Source organism: Elgaria multicarinata, chromosome 4, assembly GCF_023053635.1.
Source record: "Elgaria multicarinata webbii isolate HBS135686 ecotype San Diego chromosome 4, rElgMul1.1.pri, whole genome shotgun sequence".
Classification (NCBI taxonomy): domain Eukaryota; kingdom Metazoa; phylum Chordata; class Lepidosauria; order Squamata; family Anguidae; genus Elgaria; species Elgaria multicarinata.
This window is the reverse complement of record NC_086174.1, coordinates 38,656,223-38,683,904: the sequence shown is the minus strand read 5'-3', so window position 1 is coordinate 38,683,904 and position 27,682 is coordinate 38,656,223. Positions and strand designations below refer to the sequence as shown.

Sequence of the window (27,682 nt, the reverse complement as noted above, 5' to 3'; positions counted from 1 at the left end):
TCAAATTTATCCCAGGTTAAATTATCATGCAAATAATAGTAGAGGTGTTATAATGGATTGAGCTCACTGTTCCACAGAATTGTGTTAAACCTTAGATTATTTTATTGTAAAATAAAACATTTGTATGCTTGAGTCTATGTTGTCAGAATCAATGTTATCCTCCATGACTAAAACACACACACACACACACACACACTGAAAGAAAATGGGAGACAGGGCCAAAAGACCATGAAATGTCAGGAGTGCCAGTAGGCTGTCGTATCTTTATGCAGAGCCCAATGTATACAAGATAAGAACATGTTTTATTATCTTGTTACTCTCCAGTATAAAGGACAATAAACCCTTCTAACACTATGATCATAAAATCTTTATTATGGGACATATTTATTTAGTTATTTAGTTGTGTACATATACAATATGAAATTGATGCACTGAGCTTTACTAAAATAACAGCACATATAATTAACAAGCCCAATTTACTTGGCATGTTCACTGAGCAGTGAAGTGGCCAAGTTTGCCAACGACACCAAATTATTTAAGGTTGTTAAAATACAAAGGGATTGTGAAGAGCTCCAAAGGGATCTCTCCAAGCTAGGAGAGTGGGCATCCAAATGGCAGAAGCGGTTCAAAGTAAGCAAGTGTAAGGTGATGCACGTTGGGGCAAAAAAACTAATGGGACCTGAGCTGGCGGTGACCAAACAAGAAAGAGATCTTGGAGTTGTGGTGGACAGCTCGATGAAAATGTCCATCCAGTGTGTAAAGAAGACAAACTCCATGTTAGACATTATAAGAAAAGGAATTGAGAATAAAACGGCCAGTATCATACTGCCCTTATACAAATCTATGGTGCAACCACACTTAGAATACTGTGTACAGTTCTGGTCACCACACCTAAAAAAGGATATTATAGAGTTGGAAAAATGCAGGAAAGGGCAACTAAAATGAATAAGGGGCTGGGGCATCTCCCCTACGAGGGAAGGTTACATCAACTGGGATTGTTTAGCTTGGAAAAAAGGAGTCTAGCAGAAGACATGATAGAGGTGTACAAAATTATGCATGGTATGAAGAATGTGGATAGGGAGACATTTTTCTCCCTCTCTCAAAATACTAGCTGATTGGTGGGAGATCCAGAACAAATAAAAGGAAGGACTTCTTCACACAGCGCATAGTTAAATATGAAACTCACTAACACAAGATGTAGTGATGGCCACCAATTTGGATGGCATTAAAAGGGGGTTGGATAAATTCCTGGAGGCAAAGGCTATCAATGGCTACTAGCCCTGATGATTGTGTATTATCTCCAGTATTTGAGGCAGTAAGCCTGTGTGCATCAGTTGCTGGGGAACATGGGTGGGAGGGTGCTGTTGCACCATGTCCTGCTTGTTCATCCCTGGCCGATGGCTGGTTGGCCACGTTGTGAATAGAGTGCTGGACTAGATGGGCCCTTGGTCTGATCCAACAGGGCACTTCTTATGTTGGCTGAGGACATTGAATGAAAGTATAAAATGTGTAGGCACCAATATGCCTTTTGACATCCTTCTTGGTGCCACTGATGTGTCCTACCCCTCCTAGTTAAAAAAAAATAAAAATAAGTTTCTTACTAGCAGAAGGAATTGGTTCAAAGAAAGTGAGGGCCTTTAGCTGCTCCCATCTTCTTTCTCCACAAATGCTGCTGGGCCACACTGGAGGCTCAGAGACATTCTTAAGAAATGAAAATGTTTTTAGGATGTTTTTTAGGATGTTTTTAACAATGTATATTATGTTTTAATTGAGTATTATGTATTTTATCGTTTATTGTTGTTCCCCGCCTCGATCGGAGTGGAGGCCTCGATCGGAGAGGCAGGCAAGAAATTATTATTATTATTATTATTATTATTATTCATCTGCAGCGCACCCATTTTGTAGCGGTGCACAAGATAGTTCCTCAAATTGCCAAAGATTTCCATGGGTCCCAAAAGGTTGTCTACTTCTAGCATAAACATTTTGTGAATAAAGAGTATAGGAACCTACTTCCTTTTTGTTTGTGAACCGCCCAGAGAGCTTCAGCTATTGGGCAGTATAAAAATGTAATAAATAAATAAATAAAGACACTTACCACATAAACCATGGCACATCTACTAACAGTAGCAGGGCTGGCCTGAGAGAGGCTGTCCACTTCAAATACCATTCTGATTCCTGGCGATAAGTAGATCCTTTCACCATTAGCAAGACACAACATTCTGGTGTCATCAAGCACAGAATTTAAATTTTCTATCCAAGATGGATCTACCGGCCCATCCAAGATAATCCATTGCCAGTCAGTAATAGCTTCATCTATTAAAAAACAACAACCAGTAACTTTAGAATTTCCTAGTAACATATGTAAAAGAAGAAGAGAAAACGATTAAAAAGAAAGTTATAAATTTTGTAAAGATTTGTGAAATTTATTTGTTACTCTAGGAAAATACATTCTAAAACCTCTATCAAATTATGTTTGCTGATAATTAAGCTGGACAAGAAATTATACTGTTATAGTATCATTTTGAGAGAGAAATTCTAAATGAGCCTAACGAGAAGACCTCTAACAGAGCCACTGCCAGAACAAGCAGCCAGGGCAGTAAGTGGGAGACAGTTTTTCATTAGTTTTTCTCCTGGTGGTTCCCTTTTTAAAAACAACTCCCATTTAAATTAGAATTGTTCCAAACTTGTTTTAGAAGTAGATTAATTGGCTTATTTAATATACCTGAAATAGCACAATATGAACCGCTTTGTGAAGAACTCAAAATACTATTACATAATTAGCAGCAACATTAATTTTATTTATTTTATTTCCAATAGCCGAAGCTAAAGCCTGTTGGCTGTCTAATCTTACATGCTATACTTTTCATTTTACCACCCTTATTCATCCTGAAATGTATCCAAGGAAACAACAAATCTCTGAAATTAATAGGCCTATGGAGTACCACATTATATTTTATAATTAGAGGTCCACCTCTAATTATAAAAATTAGAGGTCCACCTCTAATTTCTATGGGACTACTCAACTAATACAATAACTTTTGTGAACCACCCAGGAAGCTTCGACTATGGAGTAGTATAAATAAATACCCAAATGTTAAAACGTTGCAGAATTTGGATCCATCAAAGAAAGTGTGTGTGTGTGTGTGTGAGAGAGAGAGATAGAGAGAGAGAGAGAAAGAGAGAGAGAAGAGAAGAGAAGAGAAGAGAAGAGAAGAGAATATATACTATACTTGTATTTTCTGTTGATTGTGGGGTTTCATCAGTTAGGACTGCATCGGCTATAGTCACTGTGTTCAGCTAAAAAAAGAGGTGAAACTAAATGTAAGTTCCCAACATGTGATACAAAACATCAATATTAACATAATTTTAAAAAATGTTGAACTCACAGTGTATAAATCCTGCATTTCAGAATTTATACCAATGCTTGGTTCTTTCTTTTTAGTTTTTTTGGCTGCAAGTTTGGCAAAAGCTCGAACTGCTGAAGATAACAGGCCATCTGACCACTCCATTGTGCTAGGATTTGTCTCTCCAAAAAGTTCACCAAGGGTAACACACTTTGGGTTTATAACAAACGTGTCTACTTTACCTCTCTTTGGGGAATTCTGAGGAGAAACACACACCCTGAATAATTCTTTTTTTAATGAACAATTATTAACATTATTTTAAATTAATACAAACATCCAAGAAAATAACAAACCAGTAAGATGAAACCATTTCTGCTGTGCCGTTACAAATGGGAGAAAACATATTGATTGCGCCTTTTTCTAATAAATTCATAAAATAAATTTAATATTAGAATTCATTAGATTTCTAATAAATCTAATGAATTGTGAAAATTCATATTTTCACATATGATTCTGGAAATTCTGGACCATTTGGACCATTGGTATTTGGGATGGATTTCATAAACACTGTTTATTACAATATTTAGTAGATTTGTAAAGCTTGAATGTTAACCAACTTTTCAAAATTCATTTACAAAATTTTATTAGGGATGAGCTAAAACAGTTGCCCCAATCCATCATCTCATTTGCTGGCAAACCGAGGGAAGCTTTTTCAATTCCATTTTTAGAGGAGGGGCCCACAGTTGCCATGGGGAGAAATTTATACTCCCACCTTGTTTTCTTTCTTTTTAATTTGACACTTTTTAAAACTGTTGGCAACGTTAGTGGTACAATAACAACAACAGCGGAGCTCTAGAAGCTGTTTTTTGTCCTACTCAGAGTTACTCTGAAAAGGGAGAACAATGAAGGCTGGAGCTCCTCCCAGCACTTTAGGTCTCATCTACACCAGGCAGGATATTGCCCGATAAAAGCAGTATGAAAGAGGTATATAAAAGGCAGGAGCCACACCAAGCTGGATACAGCGGTATGAAAGAGGAATATGGTATGTGTCAATGGGCCCCAACAGTTGTCAGTGCACTTCAAAACCACTATAAAACCACTATAAAGCTCCTGCCTTTTATATACCGCTTTCATAGTACAATATCCTGCTTTGTGTAGATGAGGCTTTAGTCAGCCTTCTTTGTTAAGTGGGGCAGTCACATTTCTAGGTGGGGAATCTTTTGGCAGAAGGCTCATAGCCCCAGCCAATTCCACAATCACCTCACTCCCTCACCAATGTAGAGTATTCTTCAGGTGTGAAGTTTAATCTGTTGAATTATCTCATCCCTTTTTTGAGAGATCCCCAAGAATATCACACTCAAAAGCTTGACTTTGCCTATAGCTAGTGGATTGGATAAATTTCTCCAACATGCCTAATCTCACAATACAACAATCTTGCAATATTCCAATACACCAGAAAAGAACATAAATAACAATAAATCAAGATCACTAAAGAAACAAAGGAATTCACTAATTATAATTCCTTGCCTATAACGGATATTATGGAACATCTACAGTAAAACAGACTAAGTACGAGTTCAATACCTAATAAAAGAATAAAAATACAATTTATACAGCATATAAAAGGAGTGTGTGTGTGTGTGTGTGTGTTATTTTGTGTGTATGCCTGTATTAGTCAGAAAAAAATATAGGCAATTGTACCTTGTTGGAATTTGATCAAAAGTTTGAACTGCTTCAGCATAGGAAGTAAATGCCATAATATCTTTCTAAACGTTTGGATTTCTTGCTTGATTTACTTGCTGAGAAATTTATACATAGTCTCCCAAATTTTATCAACCCACTGCCCTTTAGTTGGTTGCTTTGGAAACTTTTGATTACATGCAGCTATCTACAACTGCTTAAGAAGGTTTTTATGTAGGAATCCAAAATAATTAGGATCAAAAAGATTCTGTTATATCCTAAATTGTCCACTCCTGGTTTACCAGGATTGCACCCTTAATATACTTTAAAAATAGATTCATTTTTTTCACTGCATAATAAATCTGAATAATTAATGAAAAATGATATGGGAAAGAAACTGGGATTATTTTAGTACTTTTGGTGATGCTTTAAATCTGGCATCATAAAAATGTTATCTCATACCCACCCTATCAGACATTAATACATACTTTAAAAATACATATTATTAGTACATGAACAATCTTTAAGAAACAGGCCCACAAATTAATGAACAAAATAAAATAAAACTCCTTACCAGAAAAACATCAAGTTTTATATTACTCCCCATATCCATCAATGGTAAGATCATCAAGGCTTTTTCTAAAATGGTTCTAATGGTAGTCTTCCCTCCACCTGTAGGGCCTACTAGCATCACACCAACACGAGCCTGAAAATACAGTTTAAAAGATCAGGTTTATAACATTAAAGTCCCTTATGGCACAATCTTATGTATGTTTAGAAAGAAAAAAAAGTCCGACAACACCCAGCATTCCTCAGCCAGCATGGCTGGCTGAGGAATGCTAGGAATTATAGGACTTTTAAAATCTAAATATGCATAAGATTGGGTCCTTAAATTGTTAAGATATATAAACCCAGCTCTTACAATGAGGTTCATCAGGCGAGCGTTTTATCGCATGCTCGCTACTGCCCACGTATGGATGGGCACGCATCTTTTAGACAACATCCGCCTCCCATGTGCTCCTTCTGCTCATTTTTCCATTGCAAAATAGATCCCTTTTAATCCAACTGTTTTTTTAAAAAATTGAATGTGCTGCGATTTCCTGCTATGTGCAGGAAAAGCGGAGCGATAAAAACAGTCTCTGAATGGGCCATGTGGTCTTTTCCTCTTGTTTATTTCCTCTTTCCCCTCCAGGAAGAATGAGGAAGTGTGGAGAAGTGACAGTAAGGAAATGCAATTCCCCCCCACCCCACCCGAAGATGCTCAATATGTATATTTCCACAGTGGGAGTTTCAATTTGGTTTTTCCACAGTACAAAGACAGGTTGCTTACCTGTAACTGTAGTTCTTCGAGTGGTCATCTGTGCAGTCACACATATGGGCTCTGCGCCTGCGCGGGGCCAGCTTTGGAAACTTCACTAGCTGAAAATCTTTTAGGCAGGAACCCCTCCCCCACCGTCCACTGAGCATGCTCAGGGGTTCCCGCCCTATCTCCTCAGTTCCTGAAACCGCCTAAACAATCTCACTGAGGTGAACCACCAGGTAATCAAAAATGACACCATAGTGGGGACGGTGAGAGGGTTGTGTGACTGCACAGATGACCACTCGAAGAACTACAGTTACAGGTAAGCAACCTGTCTTTCTTCTTCGTGGTCTCTGTGCATCACACATATGGGCGAATAACAAGCTGACTTACTGGAGGTGGGTGGTGTCAGGTGATGAATGAAACTCAAAGTATTGCCGATAAGACAGCACGCCCAAAAGCACAGTCTCTACATGCTCTGATGTCCAGACGGTAGTGACTGGCAAAAGTCAAAGGTGTCGACCAGGTAGCCGCTTTGCAGAGGTCTGGTAAGGCGACTCCTCTTTCAAAAGCCGTAGAAGTGGCCGCTCCTCTGGTGGAGTGAGAACGCACTCTGCCCTCCAACGGGAGGCCAGCAAGTTCATAGGCTAATTTAATAGTCTGAACAACCCAAGCAGATATTCTCTGCGGAGATGCTTGAAATCCCTTTTGTTTGCCCCCGTAACAAACAAAAAGTCTTTGGGATCTCCGGAGGGTAGCAGTTCTGGACTGGTAGAAGGCGAGGGCACGTCTAACGTTCAGGGTATGTAGTGTCGACTCAAGAGGAGATATCGGCGAAGGGAAAAAACTTGGCAGGGTGATATCCTGTCCAAAGTGAAAAGAAGAAACAACCTTTGGAAGAAACGCTGGGTCCGGTCTAAGGACAACCTTGTCAGCATGAAACACGGTATAAGGTGAGTCCATACGGAGTGCTGCTAGCTCGGATGCACGCCTAGCAGATGTAATTGCAACAAGGAATGCCACCTTAAAAGTCAGCAATCGTAAATCTGTCTTTGCAAATGGCTCAAAGGGTTTGGCAGATAAAGCCTTGAGTACGACAGAAAGGCTCCATTCAGGAACAAAGGAGCAGAGTGGTGGGATGGTATCCTTCATACCCTTCATAAAACGCTTTATTAATGGGTGGGTGAAGACCGAGCAACCTTGAACCCATTGATGTGATGCAGAAATTGCTGCCAGGTAAACTCTAAGTGACAAGAACTTGAGTCCTTTCTTAAACAAGGAGAAAAGAAAGGAAAGCACAGTGGCTATTGGTGCTGAGAAAGGGTTCTCATTTCTGCGAGGGCAAAAGAAGAGAAGACTTCCCACTTATTGGCGTATGATTTTCTAGTAGCTGGTTTTCTAGCTGCTAGAATAATGTCCCACACGTCAGCAGGCAGGGATTGGTTGTCTAACGCTGCCTTATCCTCCATTCCGTTAGGTTCAGTGACCCGACATCTGGATGGAGAATGAGTCCCCTCCCTTTGGAAATCAGGTTGTAGCATTGGGGCAGTCTGATAAACTCCGCTGAGGACAGTTTGAGTAGCGGTGTGAACCACAGCTGCCTTGGCCACCAAGGTGCTACTAATATGGCGTTGGCGTTGTCTATGCGCAACTTTACAATGACCCTGGATAGAAGCGGTATGGGGGGAAACAGGTACAGAAGCTGTCCTGTCCACATCCTTTCGAAGGCGTCTCCCAGGGATACTAGCCCGTGACCCGCCCACGTGCAAAAAAGACTGCAGATGGCATTGTCCGGTGACGCGAATAGGTCTATTACAGGCTGTCCCCATGCCTGAAAAATCATCATGAGTACAGACTTTTTCATCTGCCACTCGTGCGTATCCACAAAAGTGCGGCTGAGCTCATCTGCCAATATATTGTCTTGGCCTGCGATATGAATGGCCAATAAGGTCATGTCGTGGGCGATAGCCCAGTGCCAAATGTCTAAGGTTAGGGAAATCAGGTCCATAGACCGTGTTCCTCCTTGCTTGTTTATATGCCAAACAGCAGCCATGTCGTCGGTATGAATTTGGATTACATGTCCTGACAAGGTCTGCTGGAAGGCATGCAGTGCCTTCTGAATGGCCATCAATTTAAGGACGTTTATATGTCTCTTCCTGTCGGTAGGACTCCAACGTTCCTGTATGGTAAGGTCTCCGCAGTGGGCTCCCCATCCGGATAGAGATGCATCTCTCATCAGATGTTGGGATGGCAGTGGAGGTCTGAAGTCCAACCCCTGCATGATATTGGGCAAATCCATCCACCAAAGGAGGGTGTCCTTCACGTTCGCAGGGAGCAACAATTTCACTTGATGAGCGTCCATTGTATTGTTGTACTCCCGCAAGAGCCACAATTGCAGAGGTCTCATGTGGAGGCGCACCCACGGGACGATGCTCACAGTAGCCGCCATGAAACCCAGTAGTCTTTGCACCTGGAAAGCAGATATAGTTTTTGAATGAAAAAGCTTGAGTGCGAGTGTCACTAATGTGGTAGCTCTCTCCTCTGGGAGGAAAGCCTTAGAGCGGGTTGAGTCCAGAATTGCTCCAAGGAATTTTATTCTTTGGGTTGGTTGGAAATTTTATTTTTCTTTGTTGATGCAAAGGCCTAATTCGTTGAGGAGGTTGATGGTGAGGTGGGTATTGTGGGTGGCTTCCTGTTCCGTACTAGCCACTATCAGCCAATCGTCCAAGTAGGGGTAAATCTCTACCCCGCGAGTTCTCAGAAAGGCGCACACCAGTGCCATGCACTTTGTGAAAACTCGGGCGGCAGTAGAAAGACCGAAAGGAAGCACTTTGAATTGGAAAATGTCTTCCCCTACAATGAACCGGAGAAAGTGACGGTGGTCGGTGTGGATCGAGACGTGGAAGTATGCGTCCTTGAGGTCGATCGCTGTAAACCAGTCCGCTTGGGAGAGGAAAGGTAGGATGTTTGCTAAAGAGTTCATCCGGAATTTTTGGGGGTTGATGAACTCGTTTAGATCTCTAAGGTCCGTAGCCCCCCATCCCGTTTCGAAACCATAAAGTAGCAGGAGTAGAACCCCCATCCTAGGGCGTGTGTTGGTAATCGCTCTATGGCGCCCTTCTCTAACAGAGACTTGGTCCCCTGCAACAGAGCATCTGTAGGTGGTGAGAACCTTGCAGTGCGGAGTAGAGGGAGGGTGGTAAACTCTATTTTATAGCCCCGGGAAATGATGTGCAGGACCCATGTGTCAGTGGTAATGGTGGTCCATATGTGATAGAAAGGGGCAAGGATGTCTCTGAACTTAGGTGAAGTAGAAAGTGTTATAGGGCAGTCAAAGACGCCATCTCTGATTCCCATCTGGTTTGCTTAAAACGACCAGAGAATTGTTGCCTCTTGTACTGACCTTGGGGTTGGTACAGAGGGGCACGGTCTTGGGGTTGTTGCTGCCTGGGCTGGAATTGTTGTTGCGTTCTAGGCCAGCGTCTTGGGCGGAATGATCTTTGCAGCTGCTGTTGTTGCCCAGTTCCCATTTTCTTGGCTGTATTCTTGGCCTTCTGGATATTTTCCATGGACTCGTCAGTGGAGCAGTGTAACAGGCCTTCTCCATCGAAAGGGAGGTCCTCTATGCGAGTGTGTGCCTCCTGAGACAGACCTGCGGACCTTAACCACGCATGTCTTCGCAGCGCAATGGATGCTATCATGGCCTTTGAGGCGCAGTCAGTGGCATGACGTGCCGTGTTGAGCTGTTGCCGAGAAAGTCTCATAGCCTCAGTACAAAACACATTCGCCAGTTTCCTCTGGTCATCGGGAAGGTACCCGGAGAGAGATGCCATCTTCTCCCACAAAAAGAGCTGGTATTTTGCCATTGTTGCTTGGTAGTTGTGCACACGAAGAGACAATGCTGTGGAAGAGTAGATTCTTTTCCCCAGGCCGTCTAGTCTACGGCCTTCCTTGTCTATTGGCGCATTGTGCCTCCTTTGAGTGCATCCCTGGGACGCCTCCACAATAATTGAATTTGGCTTCGGATGTGTGAAGAGAAATGGGGCTGTTTTCTCTTGAATCTTGTATATGTTATCTAGCCTCCTTGACGTTGGTGGCATAGAAGATGGTAGCTTCCAGGATTGTGCTGTTCGTAACAGCACAGGCAAATACGGAATGGCTGCTGGGGTTGATGACTCACTGTAATCTGTACAGCACCATGTACATTGATGGTGCTATATAAATAAATAATAATAATAATAATAACAGTATACATCATCATATACTGGGTCATTTAACTTTTCTATCAGCTGGGACATTTCAATCCCTAGGGATCTTGCCATCCTTTGTACCTGATCGGCAAAGTGTGCCAAGTCCTCTGAAGGGGACACCACGTCCGAAGTAACCACTAGGTCATCCGGTGAAGGGATAGACGGTACTGGCGACGTCTCTTGTGAGGAATCCAATTGGTAGTCCTCCTCTGATGTCCGATCTCATCCAATCTCATCTCCGATGCAGGCAACGTCTGCAATGCTTGGGCCGGTACCAAGGTGGTTGGTACTGTGGTTTGCATCAGTTGCGAAGCGCGCCTCGGTACCGATGGTTGAGGCGGCGGTGACATAGCCGTGACATCCTCCGGGGGTGGTGGACGGGAGACCGTTTCGGAGGGTGGCTGACGGAAACGTGGGTACGGTTCATATGGGCGTTCCTGCGGATATTAATGATAATAATAATCTTGGTGCCTTCTGTGTCTCCAATCCTCGTAGTAATACGGAGGATACTGGGGAGGTTGCCAATCAGCGTAATAGTCCCGCATTCTCGGTGGAGACCTAGGTAGCATACTGGCGACCTGAATGAGTTGAAGCCGGTGAACGGTCACGGGTGTACCCATAAGGAGACGTACATCGGTATCGATAGCTCTCGGTATCGACTGACGGTTGTTGTGGCACTTGTCGGTACCGATGTCCGTCGGTATCGATGGGCTGTGGCTCCTTTCGGTATCGAGGGGAAAGGGGGCCTCGATCTGCCAAGGTATTATCCAGTGACGAACCTCTAATTTCGCCTTCCGAAATCGATGCCTTTACGCTAGGATCATCTGCCGGTATCGTGATGATCTGTAATGGAGATGGCGCCGGGGAATCGATAACCTGCTCTGCCTGGGGTGGAGGGTTCAGTACCGGTGGGGAGGATGGTGTCGCCCGTCTCGGTATCAAGAATGGTCTCGGTAGCAAAAGCCTCGGTATCGGGCTTATCGGTTGCGGAGGGGACCTTTGCAATGAAAGGCTCAATATCGGGCTCCTATGCCCTGCTGGATGCCTCGGTATCGAAGTGCTCGGTACCGGGCTCCTCAGTACCGACAAGGTCTGTTTCGACGACTTTTTCTTCCCATTCTTTGCCTTTAGTTTGCTCTTCTTCCTCTGGGGGTCTTCTACCCCAGAATGCTCTCTCGCTCACTTAGATATCTTCTTTGCCGCCTTTGAAGACGCGGATTGAGAGGAGGAGGAGGGGGGAACAGTTAAGGCTTCACTCCGCGCGGGAGGAGGGTAGGGCATGGACTCCATTGTAATAGGAGATTTGGAACGTCGAGATGGTCTCGGTTTCTCCACTGCCTCCAACGCCTTTTCCCAGAGTATCGCCCGAAGGTGATCTGAATGGTTCTTTCTCGCTTGCCTCGAGAATTTCAAACAAAAAACACAAGACTCGACGACGTGTGTTTCCCCCAGAGCAAACACAGCAAATGACCGTCCGTTTGTGAAATCTTCTTCCCGCAACCAGAGCACTTTTTGAAAAGGCCTTGATGTGCCATAGGCACCAACACTAACTAACAAACAAACAACAATTAATCTAAGATAGAAAAGGTTAGAAAACTGGAGAATAAGAGAAGAAGGAAAAATAGTAGATTTTTCAGCTGAGGTAAAACTATACCACAAGAGAAGTCTCCAACAAGCTGTTGACCCACAGGTGGAACTGAGGAGATAGGGCGGGAACCCCTGAGCATGCTCAGTGGACGGTGGGGGAGGGGTTCCCGCCTAAAAGATTTTCAGCTAGCGAAGTTTCCAAAGCTGGCCCCGCGCAGGCGCAGAGCCCATACGTGTGATGCACAGAGACCACGAAGAAGAACATATCCATTGCTGCAACTCTTCCTGCTATTTATTGAAATATAATGGTTTTAATATAAAAACACTCTGGAAAAACTGGACTATTGCAATGCATTCTTGCATCATATTTAAACTCTGTGACACTTTTCAGCTGAGTTAATGTTTTTTTGTACTTACCATAATTTGGTTGTAAAACTGAACAACCTTTTCTGTCTGACTTGTCCATGGCTGCAAACATAAATGCTGTATTGCAAGAGATATTGCACTCTAAGATTTAAAAACATCTATTGTTAGAATTGCAACAATAGTTCAAGAATGTAAGCAAAAACATTATCACTCATATTTTACTATTGAACAAAAATGTCAATAACTGTCTTTGGTAGTGCTGAAGACGAAGCAGCAGCAGCAGCAGAAGAAAAACCACTCACAACCACAGCTGAAGAGACCCCTGCCCTAGTGCATATGCTCTCCTTCCATGAAAATTATTTAAACACAAATTTTGGTGGTCTTATCTCAACAGTAATATTTCTAATTAAAACTTTATTTTTCTATTGTTCAAATCTGTTTCAGAGGGGGAAAAAACATGCATATTGCATTACCTCTAGTCGCTTGGGGATTACTTTTGGAACTTTCATCTCTTGGAACAGATCTGTTATAATGTCCTCAAACAGTGAAACATCCTGAGTAAGAAACTTTGGTAAATTAACTTCTTTCAGCACACTGATTATGATGAGAGTTTCTTCCAGTGCAGAGAACTTTTTATTTTTATTTCTACATGAATTACAAAAGAAGTCCCAAAACAGTAATCATTAGATTATTTATTCTAAGTATTTCCATATTGCTTATTTCTCTAATATAAAGAGACGGCCATAGTTCTCTTTTTGTTCATGCAACATGATACACATTTTAAGCAAATATTCTTCCAAGGTATTTAGTTGAGCTTATATTGTTCTCTATCTTAGAATTCAAGACAACTGAAAACATGTTATATAAAATAAAATATAACGCTGAAATTAATCCACGTTTGCTTAGTTCTAGCTATCCAATTCCAAAGGTGTAACACTGTTTACTCAATATGCTCAAACTAAGGGCCACACTAGATGAGATTTTGCAAGATCCATGATTGGATTTCCTGCAAGTTTTCTTATGTTCAAAGCAACATATATTACCCATATATTGTCCCCCCACACTCACACACACACGGAAAATAGTGTGTGCGTAAATTTTTAGCACTGAAAAAATAATTTCGTTGTCCTATGCAGAACCACAGTTTTCCCAGGTGCTCCAAACACTGTTCAGGTTTCTAATGAGAAGCAGTTCCATTCCCAAGTCCAATTAGCACTGGGAGCATGATGTGGGGAAGCAGTTCCCTCCTCTTACCCCAAATGTTATTTACGCTACGCTCACCAACACTGATGCCCCAGAGCCTGCTTTATTTTTAGAAATTAAGTAGTGAGGCTACTACAACTGCTAGAGCCAAAGTTTTGTTGAGGAGACAGTGCTGTAGAAGATTCTTTTTATTTATTTATTTATTTATTTATTTATTTTTGTGGAGCAGGGGGTTGGCTGTGCTTTCACTGGGGAAAAGTTCTTTAGAACAATGGCTCTGAAGAGGCATAAAAATGTACAGACGAATGAAACATAGGACTTTGGGGGAACTCCTATACCCTCACCCCTGTGTAATGGAGACTTTTTTCATTAAATAAGTGAAGATCTCAAACATTTGAGTAGGCAGTGCTTAATTGGGTCCAGTTGGTGAAGGGACGAGAATGAATAGATGCACAGGCATAGCTGGGATAATAACTTGGCCACAACTTCATTGATTCACTTGAATAGGCTTGGTGGCAGCATAGGGTGTGGATCCTGTAATTAGCCCACATGCCTACTGACTGATTGTGCTTCCTGGCCTGCATGCCAGAAGCACTGGTGGTGGATGGAAGGGCCAGGTGGACACCATGGCGCATAACCCCTTTTCACCACCATGGATGTTGCCAGCTCACAACCCCCATGCTGATCTGGTCTTGGTGCCACATCCCTGAGATCCCTTACAAGAATCCTCACTGTGGGGGAGCAGGGTTCCAATCTCACGCCCCCTCACCAATGGATCTAGCTCAATGCCTGTCATGCCTACATTAGTTGTGACAAATGCTATAAAACGAAGCATCTACAACGAATTTATTGATAGTGCAGATCAACTTTTTTACAATGGAATTAATCTTGCAATGGGAAAGGCAAAAACTCTGCACAGTCTTTGCCAATTGTTGTGCAGATAAAATTCCTTCTCAGCCCCATTAACTGGCGACTACTTCTGCCACTGCAAGACATCTTAATACTGGGAGTGGGTGGGTGAGGTGCACTTTTGGGACCTCACGATGAACTGGAGGCAGAACAAAGGAGAGATCTCACTCTGCTGGGTCTGCCTCTTTGGCCCCACCCCATCATCATGCTGATTGGCTGAGCAGTCCCCTCCTGAGGAGATGCTGCTGCTGGGGTTGTGCAGCTGCTCTTTCCCAGCCTTTCTCCCTTCGCTGCCAGCCTGCTCAACCCCACAATTCATCGCTCCCCGTTAAGGGGGAACTCAGCTTGGTGCAGCACTAGTTCTAACTGAAGATCGGAAATATTTGGTACAACACTAGTTCTAACTTTCCACAGCTAATGTTCTCATCTGTTTGTATAACCCCTATAAGACTAGGTGGTTTAGTCTTCACTCACAGGGAGGGCTAAGAGAAGAAACAAACAAACAAACAAAAAAGTCTGTTTATTCTGTTGGGAAGTTGAATGATTTTTGAGCTCTTATCACCTTGTACAAGATAGACTGAACTGTGTACATTGATGGTGCTATATAAATAAATAATAATAATAATAATAAGTGTACAGCAGAATTGCAAGGGGATGGGGAACTATATTTGTATCCTTGATATTTGTTATAATTATATTATTATTGCAGGGCTAATACCTTGAACTTCAATGTTTGAGTTATTAACTGAGGACTGTCCTGTGGACTAAAGTTAAGGAATCTACAAAAAGGGGTTCTGAAGCATCCAGCATCTTGAGAAAACTAAAGGCGCTTTGGAACAGGCCTACTGCAACAATGCAAGCAAAAAATCCATATTTTGTTTGGACTCAGAGGGACTAATTGTGTATTTATTTGTATTGGGAAATTATTGCATGTGTTGTATGCTTCACAAGTCATGTTTGTTCAGTTGTATCTTCTTTATTTTATTTATTTAAAAACATTTTTGCAAGTTTTATTCTGATCAAGCCCCTAGGACCCACACAAGTAGAGGTTATATGTGTACTTTGTTCTGTTTATTTTATTTTACTGCTGCTAAGTATCTACTAGCCTCATTAAAAAATTAAAGAACACTATACTGTATCATGGCAGAACTATAAATTTGGATTCTATGTTTTGCAAAATGCCTTCTCCAAACAGAAGCAGCAGACTATGCAGCCCAATCCCATGGGCAAGAATAAAATCTTGCTGGTAGTGAATGTAAATATTCCTGTATAAATACATAGAATGTGGGTGACTAAGGTGACAGTCCTATATATAGAAAATCCCTGTGGAATATATTCCAAAATAAGTGTGCCTACGATTGTAGCCTAAGGCATCCTAATGGGGTAAATCCTATTGAACTCAGTGTCATTTACTTCCAAATAAATATGCACTCGACTCTGTGGCGTGACTCTGCTGATGATAGCTACCTCCTTTTCTAAAACTCTGCATAGGTCATCAAAAAGAAATAGTTCAATAATGTCAAAGCTATGCATTTATATAAAGGGATTAAAAATCTTACTTACTGTGTTTTTAACTCTTGTCTCTTATGACCGGCCCTTAACAACACAGTTTTGATGGCTCTCATGCCAAAATCATAATGATCCTAGAAGTTATGAAATAAGAAAATTGTTTCTGCTTGTGTGGAACATCCTGCAATTGTCCCCTCTCTTGTCAGTGGGCAACGGATTTGTCAAAATTCTGGCATGTTTGTGAAGGGCCCCCCATTTTCCTATGATCTCCAGTTGATCAGTTTCAGACCTAATATTTTAAATTAATATGTAGCAAGTATAAACCCATCCACATCCACACATCCTACAAATTAATAACAAATAGCCAGCCTCTGCAATACACAATAAAACAAATGAAAGCCACAGGCAATATTACAGATTTATTGTCCCAAGATAATGTCTACATGTTCTGAGGATAAAATCTTAACATGGTGAGTGTGCCTCACCATATGCTCTCTCTCCTGTCTCTGCACTGCCACAAACTCAGGCACAACTGCTGTTAACCTCCCCTGTTTTCTCCATACTCTCTTTAACACAACAGGACTCGGCTACCCCCTTTTTTTCTATTGTTCCATTGCATAACTCCATGTAACCCCATCACGGTTATGCTTTTATGTATGTTCTTAAGTATATTCTTATAGGCTTTGGAGAACTCACAGAGGGCCCGCCCTGTGAGCTTGCCAAGCCCTGCTCGGGAGGTCCCGCTTCAATGAACTAGGCTGGCCAAGCCTTTGCCGAGTGCTTGGGAGGGTGTGCCAGCCTCCCAAGACCTCAGCAAAGCGCACTTTCTGGAGGCCCCGGAAAACATGTTTTGCTGTCTCAGCCCTGCGTCAATTGGAGCCTCAAAGGACCTCTTACACAAGGCTACCTTTAAGGCCCCAATTGATACGGGGAGGGACAGCATTAACAAAATGGTGGGAAGAGACAAAGGGCACGGGTCAGATTGGACCTGTGCCTGACTCGAAGGCCCAAGAGCAGTCGGGTGCGGGTCTGTCCTAGCACCAGGCGGATCCGCCTGGGCCTGTGAAGGCCAGACACAGGAGTGTATCCGCTGCTCTCACAGGCCCAGGCAGATTTTAAATACAATGCTACTTAGATGAAAGGCCTTTAAAGCATTTGATCAAGCCTTCATGGTATACCTTTTCCTTGAACAGTGCCTTTTTAAAATAACCTTACGATACTTTCCCTATCTTTCCCTTCCCCAGTGTGTAAATTATATTAAAACACTGTCATTAATGTGAAGAATGAATGGCTGTTGGTTCTGCAGGAATTGCTGGGAAATGGAAATGGAACAAGAACTAGTTATCTGACAGATAGGGAACTCAGCAAAACAATCGTACATTCCATGCAGAGAGCTGGTTGAAGGAAGATGTAAATGCCTAATTTCCCCAAACTCTAGAAACAGCATCCAGTCAAGTGCTACAGCCTGCGTAACTCCTGCCCAAGAACACTCCAACAATCCTTAAGTACAAAACTGGTGTAACTCTGACTAGATCTGGCAGCTTGTGATCGGGAGAATAAATGGTATGAGATAAGAGGGCTTGATTACTGGGGGGAAATGTCTCATGAAGTTGTGAGGTAACTTATCAGGACAAGGCCATCCTCCATCCGTGGACACATGAAACCCAAAGCAGAGCACTTTATGTAGGGAGCTCCCCTATCAAAACAAAAACTGGCTTCAAGGAAGTATTGCTTTCCTCCACCTGTTTCCCAAAATCAGTGTGATGATGGGAGGCCAACTGGAAATACTATGCATTGTGCGTTAAGTTCCATCACAGAAGATAGGCAATATTTAAATATAATAAACACATTGGTTATATTTTACCTGCTGTGACAGTTGCTTGCTAGAAAGATGATAAAGATTTACTATCTTCCCTGACAGTGATTTTGCAGATTTGAAACCTTCTGAAAACAACATTATTTCAGCAATGAGTTCATAGTCTGGAACCATCATTGAGACAGGGCGAAATAATGATTTTAAGTTGTCTGGGAGTTCTACACGACCTTTGTATCTTAAGTGGAAAGGAAAAGTTGTCAGGTCTGTTTTTGAAATTAGAAATTAAGGACAGTTCAAAGTATCTGTTTTAACATTTCCAACAAATAAAAATAACTTATATCAGATGCACAATATTACATATGAAGAAAGGAGAGTTACTCTACAATATGGCTCTTGGAGATAATTGTGTTGAATCATTACCATTGTATGAAATCTATTGTTAAGGAAAATAAACAATGATATGTGCCAGTGAAAATTCAACTGACTTTCTAAAAATGACTATTTAGATGGACGCAGAAGAAAAGTAAAACAAAATGTCCATTTAATGAAGCATTATTTTGGGGACCAAGTTGTAGTTCAGAGGTAGTACACATTTTGCTTGCAGAAGGTCCCAGGTTCAATTACCCTGATATCAACAGTTAGGTCTGCAAAAGAGTTCTGCCTGAAACCCTGGAGAGTTGCTGACAGTCACTTTGACAATGCTGAACTAGAGGACCAATAGTTCGAACATATGAGGCAGCTTCATATGTCCATACCAAAAATGGTTTTCCTAGCTCTTGCAGCATTGTTGAACAATGATAGCTCCTGTTATCACTTACCCAGGATTCATGGTAATAAAGATTGCACAGGATTGTTTCAGACGGATTTCTTTTCCTTCCAGTATAAATCTATGGCAGATATTAGATTATTTCGTTATTTATTTCTGTAGTCAAAAAATGGATCATATTATTACTAAAACTTGGTTTGCCCCTTTGGAATGCCACGAGGGCACCTCCCATTTTTGTTTTCTTCATTTGCTCTTTTCCTCCCAGTTTGTTTGTGTTTTAGGACTGCTTCTTCTGCTCAGGGTGAGAGCCTGTGGTGGTTTGAAGTGGGTTACCCTCTGGGTGAGAGACAGAGCGGAGGAATGTATGTGAGTTTCCATGTGAGAGATGGAGTGTGTATGAATCTAGCCGCTTTTATATTGCTAGTGGATTAGCTAGCCTGATGCCCTTTTTATGACCAGTGGCTGGCTATTACCACAAACTATGTTTTGTGATTGTGCTAGTTGGATGTGCATGATTGGTTGGTTGAATGGAGTATGTATGTAACTACTGTCTAGGTGGCTCTACAACTTCACCTTAGTGTGAGTAAGGTTATGTTGGATTAGCCAATTTATAATTTCTGCAAGTCCAGTTGTCAAATTGAGCTAAATCATTGTTAAATTTCACTGTTAATTGTGTATTCTTATATTTTTGTTAATTTGCTATTGTGATTATAGTTGGGGTACTGTAGAGCATAATGCATAAAGGAAAGGAGGGGACGGGTTGTGCAGGGCAGAGGGAGATATGGTGATAGCAGGGCGAAGTGCCATTACAGGAGGAGGAGAGATAGATATTTAACACCTGTCTTACCTTCCGGTCACCGTGCCACCCAGGGGATCTTGGAGAATGAACCAGGCCACCCACAGACACTCTCCTTGCTCCTATGCAATGCCAGGTCAGTTAAAAACAAAATAAATATCATCCATGATCTCCTTCTAGATGAGGAGGCCGACCTGGCATGTTTCACAGAGACCTGGCTGGGAGATGACAGCGGCCCAACATGTGCCCAGGCCCTCCCAGCTGGGTACTGTGTTAGTGAGCAGGTGAGGAAAAGTGGGCGGGGGGGGCGAAGTAGCTGTGGTCTACAAAGACAATCTTAACCTGACCAGACTTCCTGTCCAAAAACTGAATCACATCGAGTGTGTGTACCTGAGTTTGAAGACCAGGGATAGACTGGGGATTCTGTTAGTGTACTGACCACCCCACTGCATATCAGACTCCCTTGCTGAGCTCATGGAATTGGTCTCAGAGTTGGTGTTGGAGTCGCCCAGGCTTTTGGTCCTGGGCGACTTCAACATCCCATTCGGGACCAGTTTGTCAGGTACAGCTCAGGAATTCATGGCATCCATGACAAATATGGGCGTATCCCAACTGGTCTCTGGACCCACACATTCAGCAGGTCACAGATCCAACTGTTTTCAGTTCCAAACAGTTGGATCTGTCGGTGGAGGTGATAAATACCTCTGCGTTGTCATGGACAGACCATTCTCTGGTCAGGGTTAGTATCATGGCCTCCATCTGCCCCTGCAGGGGAGGTGGACTTATTAAGATGGTCTGCCCTCAAAGGCTGATTGATCCTTTTGGATTCCATAAAGCCTTAGAGGGTTCTATGGCTGGTATCGTTGACAATCCTGTTGAAGCCCTGGTCAATAGATGGAATCAAGACCTAACTAGGCTTCCGAGATCAGACGAGATCGGGCGTGTTCAAGATAGTATGGCCGTAGGCTGACCTAACTAGGGCTATCGACACAATTGCCCCCAAACATCCTCTCTGAGCTGCTTCCAATCAGACACCTTGAGCTAATTAATTACAGAAGAGCTCAGGGAGTTGAAGCAAGAAAGACAAGGACTGGAGCACCGATGGCGGAAAACTTGACTTATATCCAACAAGACATGACATAAGAACATCTTAGTTCCTATGGGGTGGCAATATGTGCAGCGAAGAAAGCTTTCTTTTCTGCATGCATTGCATCTGCGAATTCGCGTCCAGCAGAACTGTTCAGGGTGGTGAGGGGTCTAACTCAAGCATCTTCTCCCCTGAACCCGGTTTAAGAGCCTTCGGTTGTTTGCTGTGATGCATTTAACAATCATTTCACAGATGTGTTGTGTGTTACTATCATCTTGGGGTCGCAGCAGGACCGGAGTAAATACTCTGTGCAGAAAGGCCCCACGGTATTGGGGTTGGGTGGGGGGTATGAGAAGAGCCTTAACTTGCTATACGCTTGCTATATACAAGTTAGTGTGTGTGTGTGTGTGTGTGTGTGTGTGTGTATACACAAAAACAACAAAAGTACCCAAAAGATACTTAAAAATCCACAGAGATTTCAAACACTAAAACTGTAGCTTTAAGATACAGTTGGAGAGTAAAATGTATAGTAAGTTTATTTATGTCCCAGGGGTGGTTCAGAAGGCTCCATCCCCCAGGTCTGTCATCCCAAATCTGTTCCCCAGGGTTCTACCCTAAGGAAAAAATCAATGTCACTTATTGTTCCCTGGGGTGCCCCCAGTGTGGCCACATGGCCCTTTGAGCTCACCTGCTGAGCTGCAAGCAAAGGGAGACACTGGCCACCTGCCTCCATCCATGCCTCTTGCTTGCCAGTGCAAACATGAGTTCCAGGTAAGAAAGGACTTTTAAAGCCACCTTCTGCTTTCATGGCTATACAATGGGGCAAAGTTACATACACTCACATGTAATGAATAGTTTGGCCATAAGATATCACTGCTTGCAAAAGATCTGAATAGTTTCAAATAAATACCTGACAGTGTTGCTATCTTTAGCTGCCTTGATTGCCTGAATCTGTGACGCAATTGCAGAAAGGACTTCTATATCAATCCGGTTGAATTCATCAAAACAACACCATGTTCCAGACTGAACTAGTCCACAGAAATATTTTCCGATCACCTTAAATAAAGATATACAGATATTCACTAGGCACTGAGTTACCAAACTGAGAACTTACTTCACAAAAGATACTAATAATTTTGAAAATGAACTAACCAGTCAAATACGAAACTCACTGATTTTTAAATTATTTTATTGTTTATGTAAAACAATTTTAATATACCAAAATCCATCTCAATCAAGAGAATAAGGGCAAAGTTGGTGTACCCTGATACCCTGAAATCATCAATACAACTACTGTGGATATTTTAATGCTTGAGTTGCATTCCTATGTACACATATTTCAGATTGCAAGTCTCAAGTAATGGGAGAAACTTCCTAGTAAATATGCATTGGATTGTACTGTAACTCCCATTGGGCCTGGATATGAGTAGCTGGACTGAATGTTTTGTTTGTTAACCAAGAAGAAAAAATAAAATACAAAAAGAAGTAAATCACACTAATTTTCATAACAAATACTCTCATTACCATCACATCCATAAGCCACAGTGAGCCTTGGGCTTTTGTGCTCCCACTGGCACAGACACACATGCACCTTTCCTTCTCCCATGTGGCTGTGAGGAGAAGTCTAGAAGCTTTCACTTCTACTTTTGTGTAACTTTTGTCTGTTTTTATGCTTTTTATGGTTTAAATTTTGTATATATGTTTTTAATGTTCACTGTTTTTAATCTTTGTAAACTGCCCAGAGAGCTTTGGCTATGGGGCGGTATATAAATGATGATGATGATGATGATGATGATAATAATAATAATAATAATAATAATAATAATAATAATAATACTAACAACAACAACAAGCACAGTTTGCCATGTCATCCAAACCTGGAATTGTGGTTAACATTAACGTTATGATTATTTTCAGTATGTCAGCTTCAAAAGTTGACTTGTTTGAAAATAATCAATGCTAATGTTTCAGACAACATGACAAACTATGGTTAACCAAAAATCAAAGCAAAAGCTGTGGAAGGAGAGGAGGGGAGGATGTGTGTATGAGCCCAAAGCTCACTGCAGCCCATTCCTGCTTATGCATGTCACATTAAACCATGGTTTTTCACGATGTGCACATCTGGTCACAGAGTAATCTGGGGTTAAGTCAGTCATGGGTGTGTGAATACTCTCCAGATTTAATACAACAAATATGAGTAAACACACACCACCTCCACCATCACAAAGGATTATCCCGAAAAAAATACAATTACCATGCAGTTTCTCTAAAGTAAGCATATTACAAAACTGTAATTAAATCGGTTATTCATTTAATTTTCAACATAATCAGGTTAGTAATGAAGTAGCATCTTCTAGATCAGCAAATGTAATTTTAAGGGGCTGTAGCAGAGTAGTAGAGCACATGCTTTGCATGCAGAATGTCCCTGGTTCAATCCCAGCATCTCAAGGTAAAGCTAGGAAAGAATCCTGCCTGAAACCCTGGAGAGTGATTGCTACAATATTGGAATAGCTGGACCAATGGTCTGACTCAGTACAAGGCAGCTTCCTATGCAAGGTTTGGAGATGGAGGAACAGAACCAAAGCCAGACAACTAATTCTTATAACACCCTTGCCACTTACATCTCCTCGTGACATAGGTATTTCATAATTTTTAAATAACAGCACTATTATTGCACTCTGCATTTTAATTTTAGATTGGTAGCACCTCTGCACTTTATTGAATATATAGCTCTTAGAAATGGCTGTACTTATCTATCTATCTGTCTGTCTGTCTATCTGTCTTATCTATCTATCTGAGTGTGTGGTTGCTCAATCTATTGTGATCATTATGTGTCTTGGAGATACGATTGATAGTTGTGGGGAGAGGCTATTACAATAGTAATGGGCAGATGGAGTTGTGGTATTAGAGATTAGACAAACCAGAGGAAGGCATGAGGAGTGAGACACTTACAGCCAGCGCTCTCTTCCAGTCTTCTCCTTGACCATAGTGACTTAGGTAGTTGTACTAACTTTTCCTCAGCCCTTGCAGTACTGTTATTAAATGCAAGACCATTCCATAAGAAGCCAATGATTACCCATGATTTAGTTCTGGAGAAAAGGACTGACCTGATATATATTACTGAGGCTTCAATGGTTGAGCTGGGAAGGGTAGATCTTTCCCAATTATGTTCACCTGGGTTCTCAGTGGCTCATGGGGCCAGGAGTCAGTGTCACTGTGGACAACAGGGGCAGTCGTCGAATCCTGGTTTCAACCTGAGTGGGTTGTATTTGGTAGTTGGCTCCCAAGATAGTGGTGTACTAACCATCTCGCTCTCTAACAGTCTCTATAGCTGATGTGGTCTCAGGATAGATCTTGAGCATTCCCAAGATTATTGTCCTGGGGGACGGCAATATACAGGCTGAAGCTGCCCTGCTGAGTACAGCTCATGACTTCATGTTCACTGTGATAACCATGGCTATTTCACTGTGCCAGTGGCTCTACATATGTGGTGTTTCATACACTGGATCTCATGGTCTGTAGGAACTTGATGTTCCAATGATGGTAGGGTTTGCATTAACATCCTTGTCATGGATAGACCACTTTCTGGTGAAGTTTAGAGTAGCTATCATCTCTGTAAGGGTGCTATAATATGCCATCAGGGTTTTATGGATTCCAGAGTGCCCCTGGTGAGTTCCCAGTTGGCCCTAGTCTCTCTGTGAAATGTGGAGATGACTCGGGTGGCCAAATCCTCTATATTGATCTTTTCCAGGACCATGTTCTCAGGGATATGGTTTGCCTAGGCAAAGGTAGAGTTGCCAGAGAAAGATCATTGCCTTAATAGTTGCACCAGCACAAGCCGCAGATTGTACTGCTGCAGTAGAATACACCAAACAGCCTGGGTTTCTGAAAAACTGCAAAAGGCACGAGTATTGTTAGTGAAGTGACATTTCAAAATCAAGTTTAATAACATTTCAAAAAAACAACCATCTAAATCCTATATAAAATAAAAATTGTGCACCATACCTTATCATCCAAACCTTCAGAACAGTTAAAGGAAAGACAAAGTTTTCCCATGACCTAATGAAAAAAGATATTTGGTTTAGAGTAGAAGCAATTACATTTATTTTATCAGACAGATTACTAATTTAATGTGTTAAATGTGGAATAAGGTCATATATCTTCCGTTTAAATTTGCTATTTACATTTTTTTTTATTTTACACTTTAAGAACCCTCTAGAAAGAACTGTTTCCAAACTTGAAAATCAAGTGCAATTTGGGGAAAACAAAAACTTCGTCTTCTTGAAGACCTGGCATGAACTTTTAAATATAAATAATATTGAACTGCCAAATTATTGAACTCCCAAAGTTCAATAATAATGCAATCACTGCCCTCAATTTGTGACTAAACATTCTGTTTTCCTCTTCCTTCATCATAATATATTTCTACATGTATCAGACACCAGAGATCATGAACCATAATTCTGTCTTTCCAGCTGTAACTGTAGAAACATATACTTGTTATTAGATATATGCAGAACATACTGGAAGTACACTACAAAAGGAAGTTCTACACCTAGGAAAAAGAAACCAAATACACAGTTACAAGATGGGGGATACTTGGCTCAGCAATACTACAAGCAAGAAGGATCTTGGAACTGCTGTAGATCACAAGCTGAATATGCGTCAACAGTGTGATGTGGCTGCAAAAAAAGCAAATGCTGTTTTGGGATTCATTAATAGAAGTATATTCCAAATTGCGCAAGGTACTGGTTCCCCTCTATTTGGTACTGGTTAGGCCTCATTTTGAGTACTGTGTCCAGTTCTGGGCAACATACTTCAAGAAGGATGCAGACAAGCTGAAGGGGGTTCAGAGGAGAGCAACGAGGATGATCACGGGTCTAGAAACAATGCCCTATGAGGAGAGACTGAAAGAACTGGGCATGTTTAGCCTTGAAGAGAGAAGATGGAGGGGAGACATTACAGGACTTTTCAAATATTTGAAAGGCTGTTACACAGAGGAGGGCCAAGATCTCTTCTCGATCAACCCAGAGTGCAGAATAATGGGCTCAAGTTACAGGAAGTCAGATTCCAGCTGGACATCAGGAAAAAATTCCTGACTGTTAGAACAGTATGGCAATGGAACCAATTACCTAGGAAGGTCGTTGGCTCTTCCACACTAGAGGCCTTCAAGAGGAGCTGAACAGCCATTTATCAGGTATGCTTTAAGATGGATTCTTGCATTCAGCAGGGGGTTGGACTTGATGACCTTATAGGCCCCTTCCAACTCTACTATTCTATGATTCTATGATATAAACATAACACTCACTTTTGCTAGATCTTTGACTGTCTCTGTTTTTCCTGTACCAGCTGGACCAGCAAGACAGCCTCCTAGATTCAGCTGTAGAGCTCCAGTGATGGTTAACCAACATCGATCTGTGAGTGGAGTGATAACCAATCTTGGAGAACAACCCAAGTATTCATAACCATACTCAAAGGAGGCATAACCTTGAATAACCCTACAGGGGGTGAGTTCATGCCATTCATAACGCAACTGCCTGATATAAATAAATAAATAAATAAATATTTTTGTGTAACAGTTTTATAAACAGATTTCTTTTATCAAAACAGTATATGCATAGAAATCTACAACATAGTTAATATGTACTGGGATTTTTCAATATTAATAAAAATTGATAGTCACAATTTCATTAAGTGCTAAGTTATATGATGAAGTTAGGAAACTGACGTAAACCCTAAATTTAAAGATCTGATTTGATTTGAGGAATATGAAAATGGAACTGTAATCTGTTCAGGAATGAAAATACACTTAACTAAGGCCAATTTCAGCCCCTTAAGACAGGGTGGAACATCTATGCAGGGCCTTTTGCCGCAGATTTGAGGTTTTCCTTTTTATTTATCTACATCAGTGGTTCCCAATTAGCTAAGCACTGCGGACCCCTTGTTTTTCAAATGCCAAGCCATGGACCCACTACTTTTGAAAAATTTGTTATCTCTATGGTAGTTACCTGTGCAAAGCAATTTTGGGGAAAAAATAAGGGGTAGTTCCTAATAAGCAAAGTATTTCAGGTATACTAAAAAAACAGACCATAAAATTTGTGATATTTGTGATATTACCATGCAAAAATGACAATGATTTAGTTAGGAATATAAAAACGAATTTAATTTTACTAACGTCTCGTTTACAATTGAACAAATTATGACATGTCTAGCAGCTACTAAACCTAAATGTGATGGGAGAAATCATGCCTCTTTTTGTCCTGAACAATCCCTTTCACATCCAGTTCAATATTTCCTACTTTTAATCTCAAATCTGGATCAACATCGAGCCGATTTCTATGCTTGTTCTTCATATAACAAAATGTCGAAAATGTTTGCTCACAAAGATATGTGGAACAAAAGGGAACTAGATGTTTCAAAGCTTTTTCACCTAACTTCTTAGAATCAGGAAAAACCTTCACCCAGAATTGGTCCAGTCTATATTCTTTGAAAAATGATTTCAATGAACCATCACAAGTCACACCAATAAGTGCATCTTGCTCTTCCACAGATAGAATTGTTAGTTGTACATCACCACATTCAAAAGGATTCCTTATCCATGAGTTTTCAGGATTTGATGCAGGGAAGTAATCTCTGAAGCTAGTTGCTAAATCACGTAGGTGCAAAGTGATGTTATATTTTACTTCTGGTAGGAATTCATCGTCAGTGAACTCCAGAAATGAATGGTGAATATGTGAATAGTGCCATGGATCCCCTGGGTGGGTTACACGGACCCCCTGAGGTCCGCGGACCACCAATTGGGAACCACTGATCTACATCACAATAGATAACACAGAATACATCAACCATGACAAGTATTACAGTGTAAATTTCCTATGTCTTCAACCTTCCTAGAATAGAGTCTAGACTGGATATGTTGAGAAGCTCAAAAGTGACTGTGGCCTAATCTACACCAAGCAGGATATAGCACTATGAAAGCGGTATGAAAGCATTATATAAAAGGCAGGAGGCATACTACTGCTTTATAGTGGTGTTGAAGTACACTGACAACTGTTGAGGCCCATTGTCA

General features: G+C 41.5%; 1 protein-coding gene across 1 annotated transcript in view; it reads right to left on the bottom strand.

Moving 5' to 3' along the window:
- The window catches only part of DNAH14 (dynein axonemal heavy chain 14), a 206,086-nt gene that overhangs the window by 87,994 nt on the left and 90,410 nt on the right, over positions 1 to 27,682 (bottom strand). Inside the window, 12 exon segments of the mRNA XM_063125389.1 lie at positions 2,096 to 2,313; positions 3,231 to 3,297; positions 3,387 to 3,602; positions 5,599 to 5,730; positions 12,579 to 12,668; positions 13,001 to 13,172; positions 16,203 to 16,282; positions 18,013 to 18,199; positions 18,783 to 18,851; positions 21,524 to 21,669; positions 24,619 to 24,672; positions 25,922 to 26,150. Of these exon segments, the coding sequence (XP_062981459.1) occupies positions 2,096 to 2,313; positions 3,231 to 3,297; positions 3,387 to 3,602; positions 5,599 to 5,730; positions 12,579 to 12,668; positions 13,001 to 13,172; positions 16,203 to 16,282; positions 18,013 to 18,199; positions 18,783 to 18,851; positions 21,524 to 21,669; positions 24,619 to 24,672; positions 25,922 to 26,150 (1,660 nt within the window).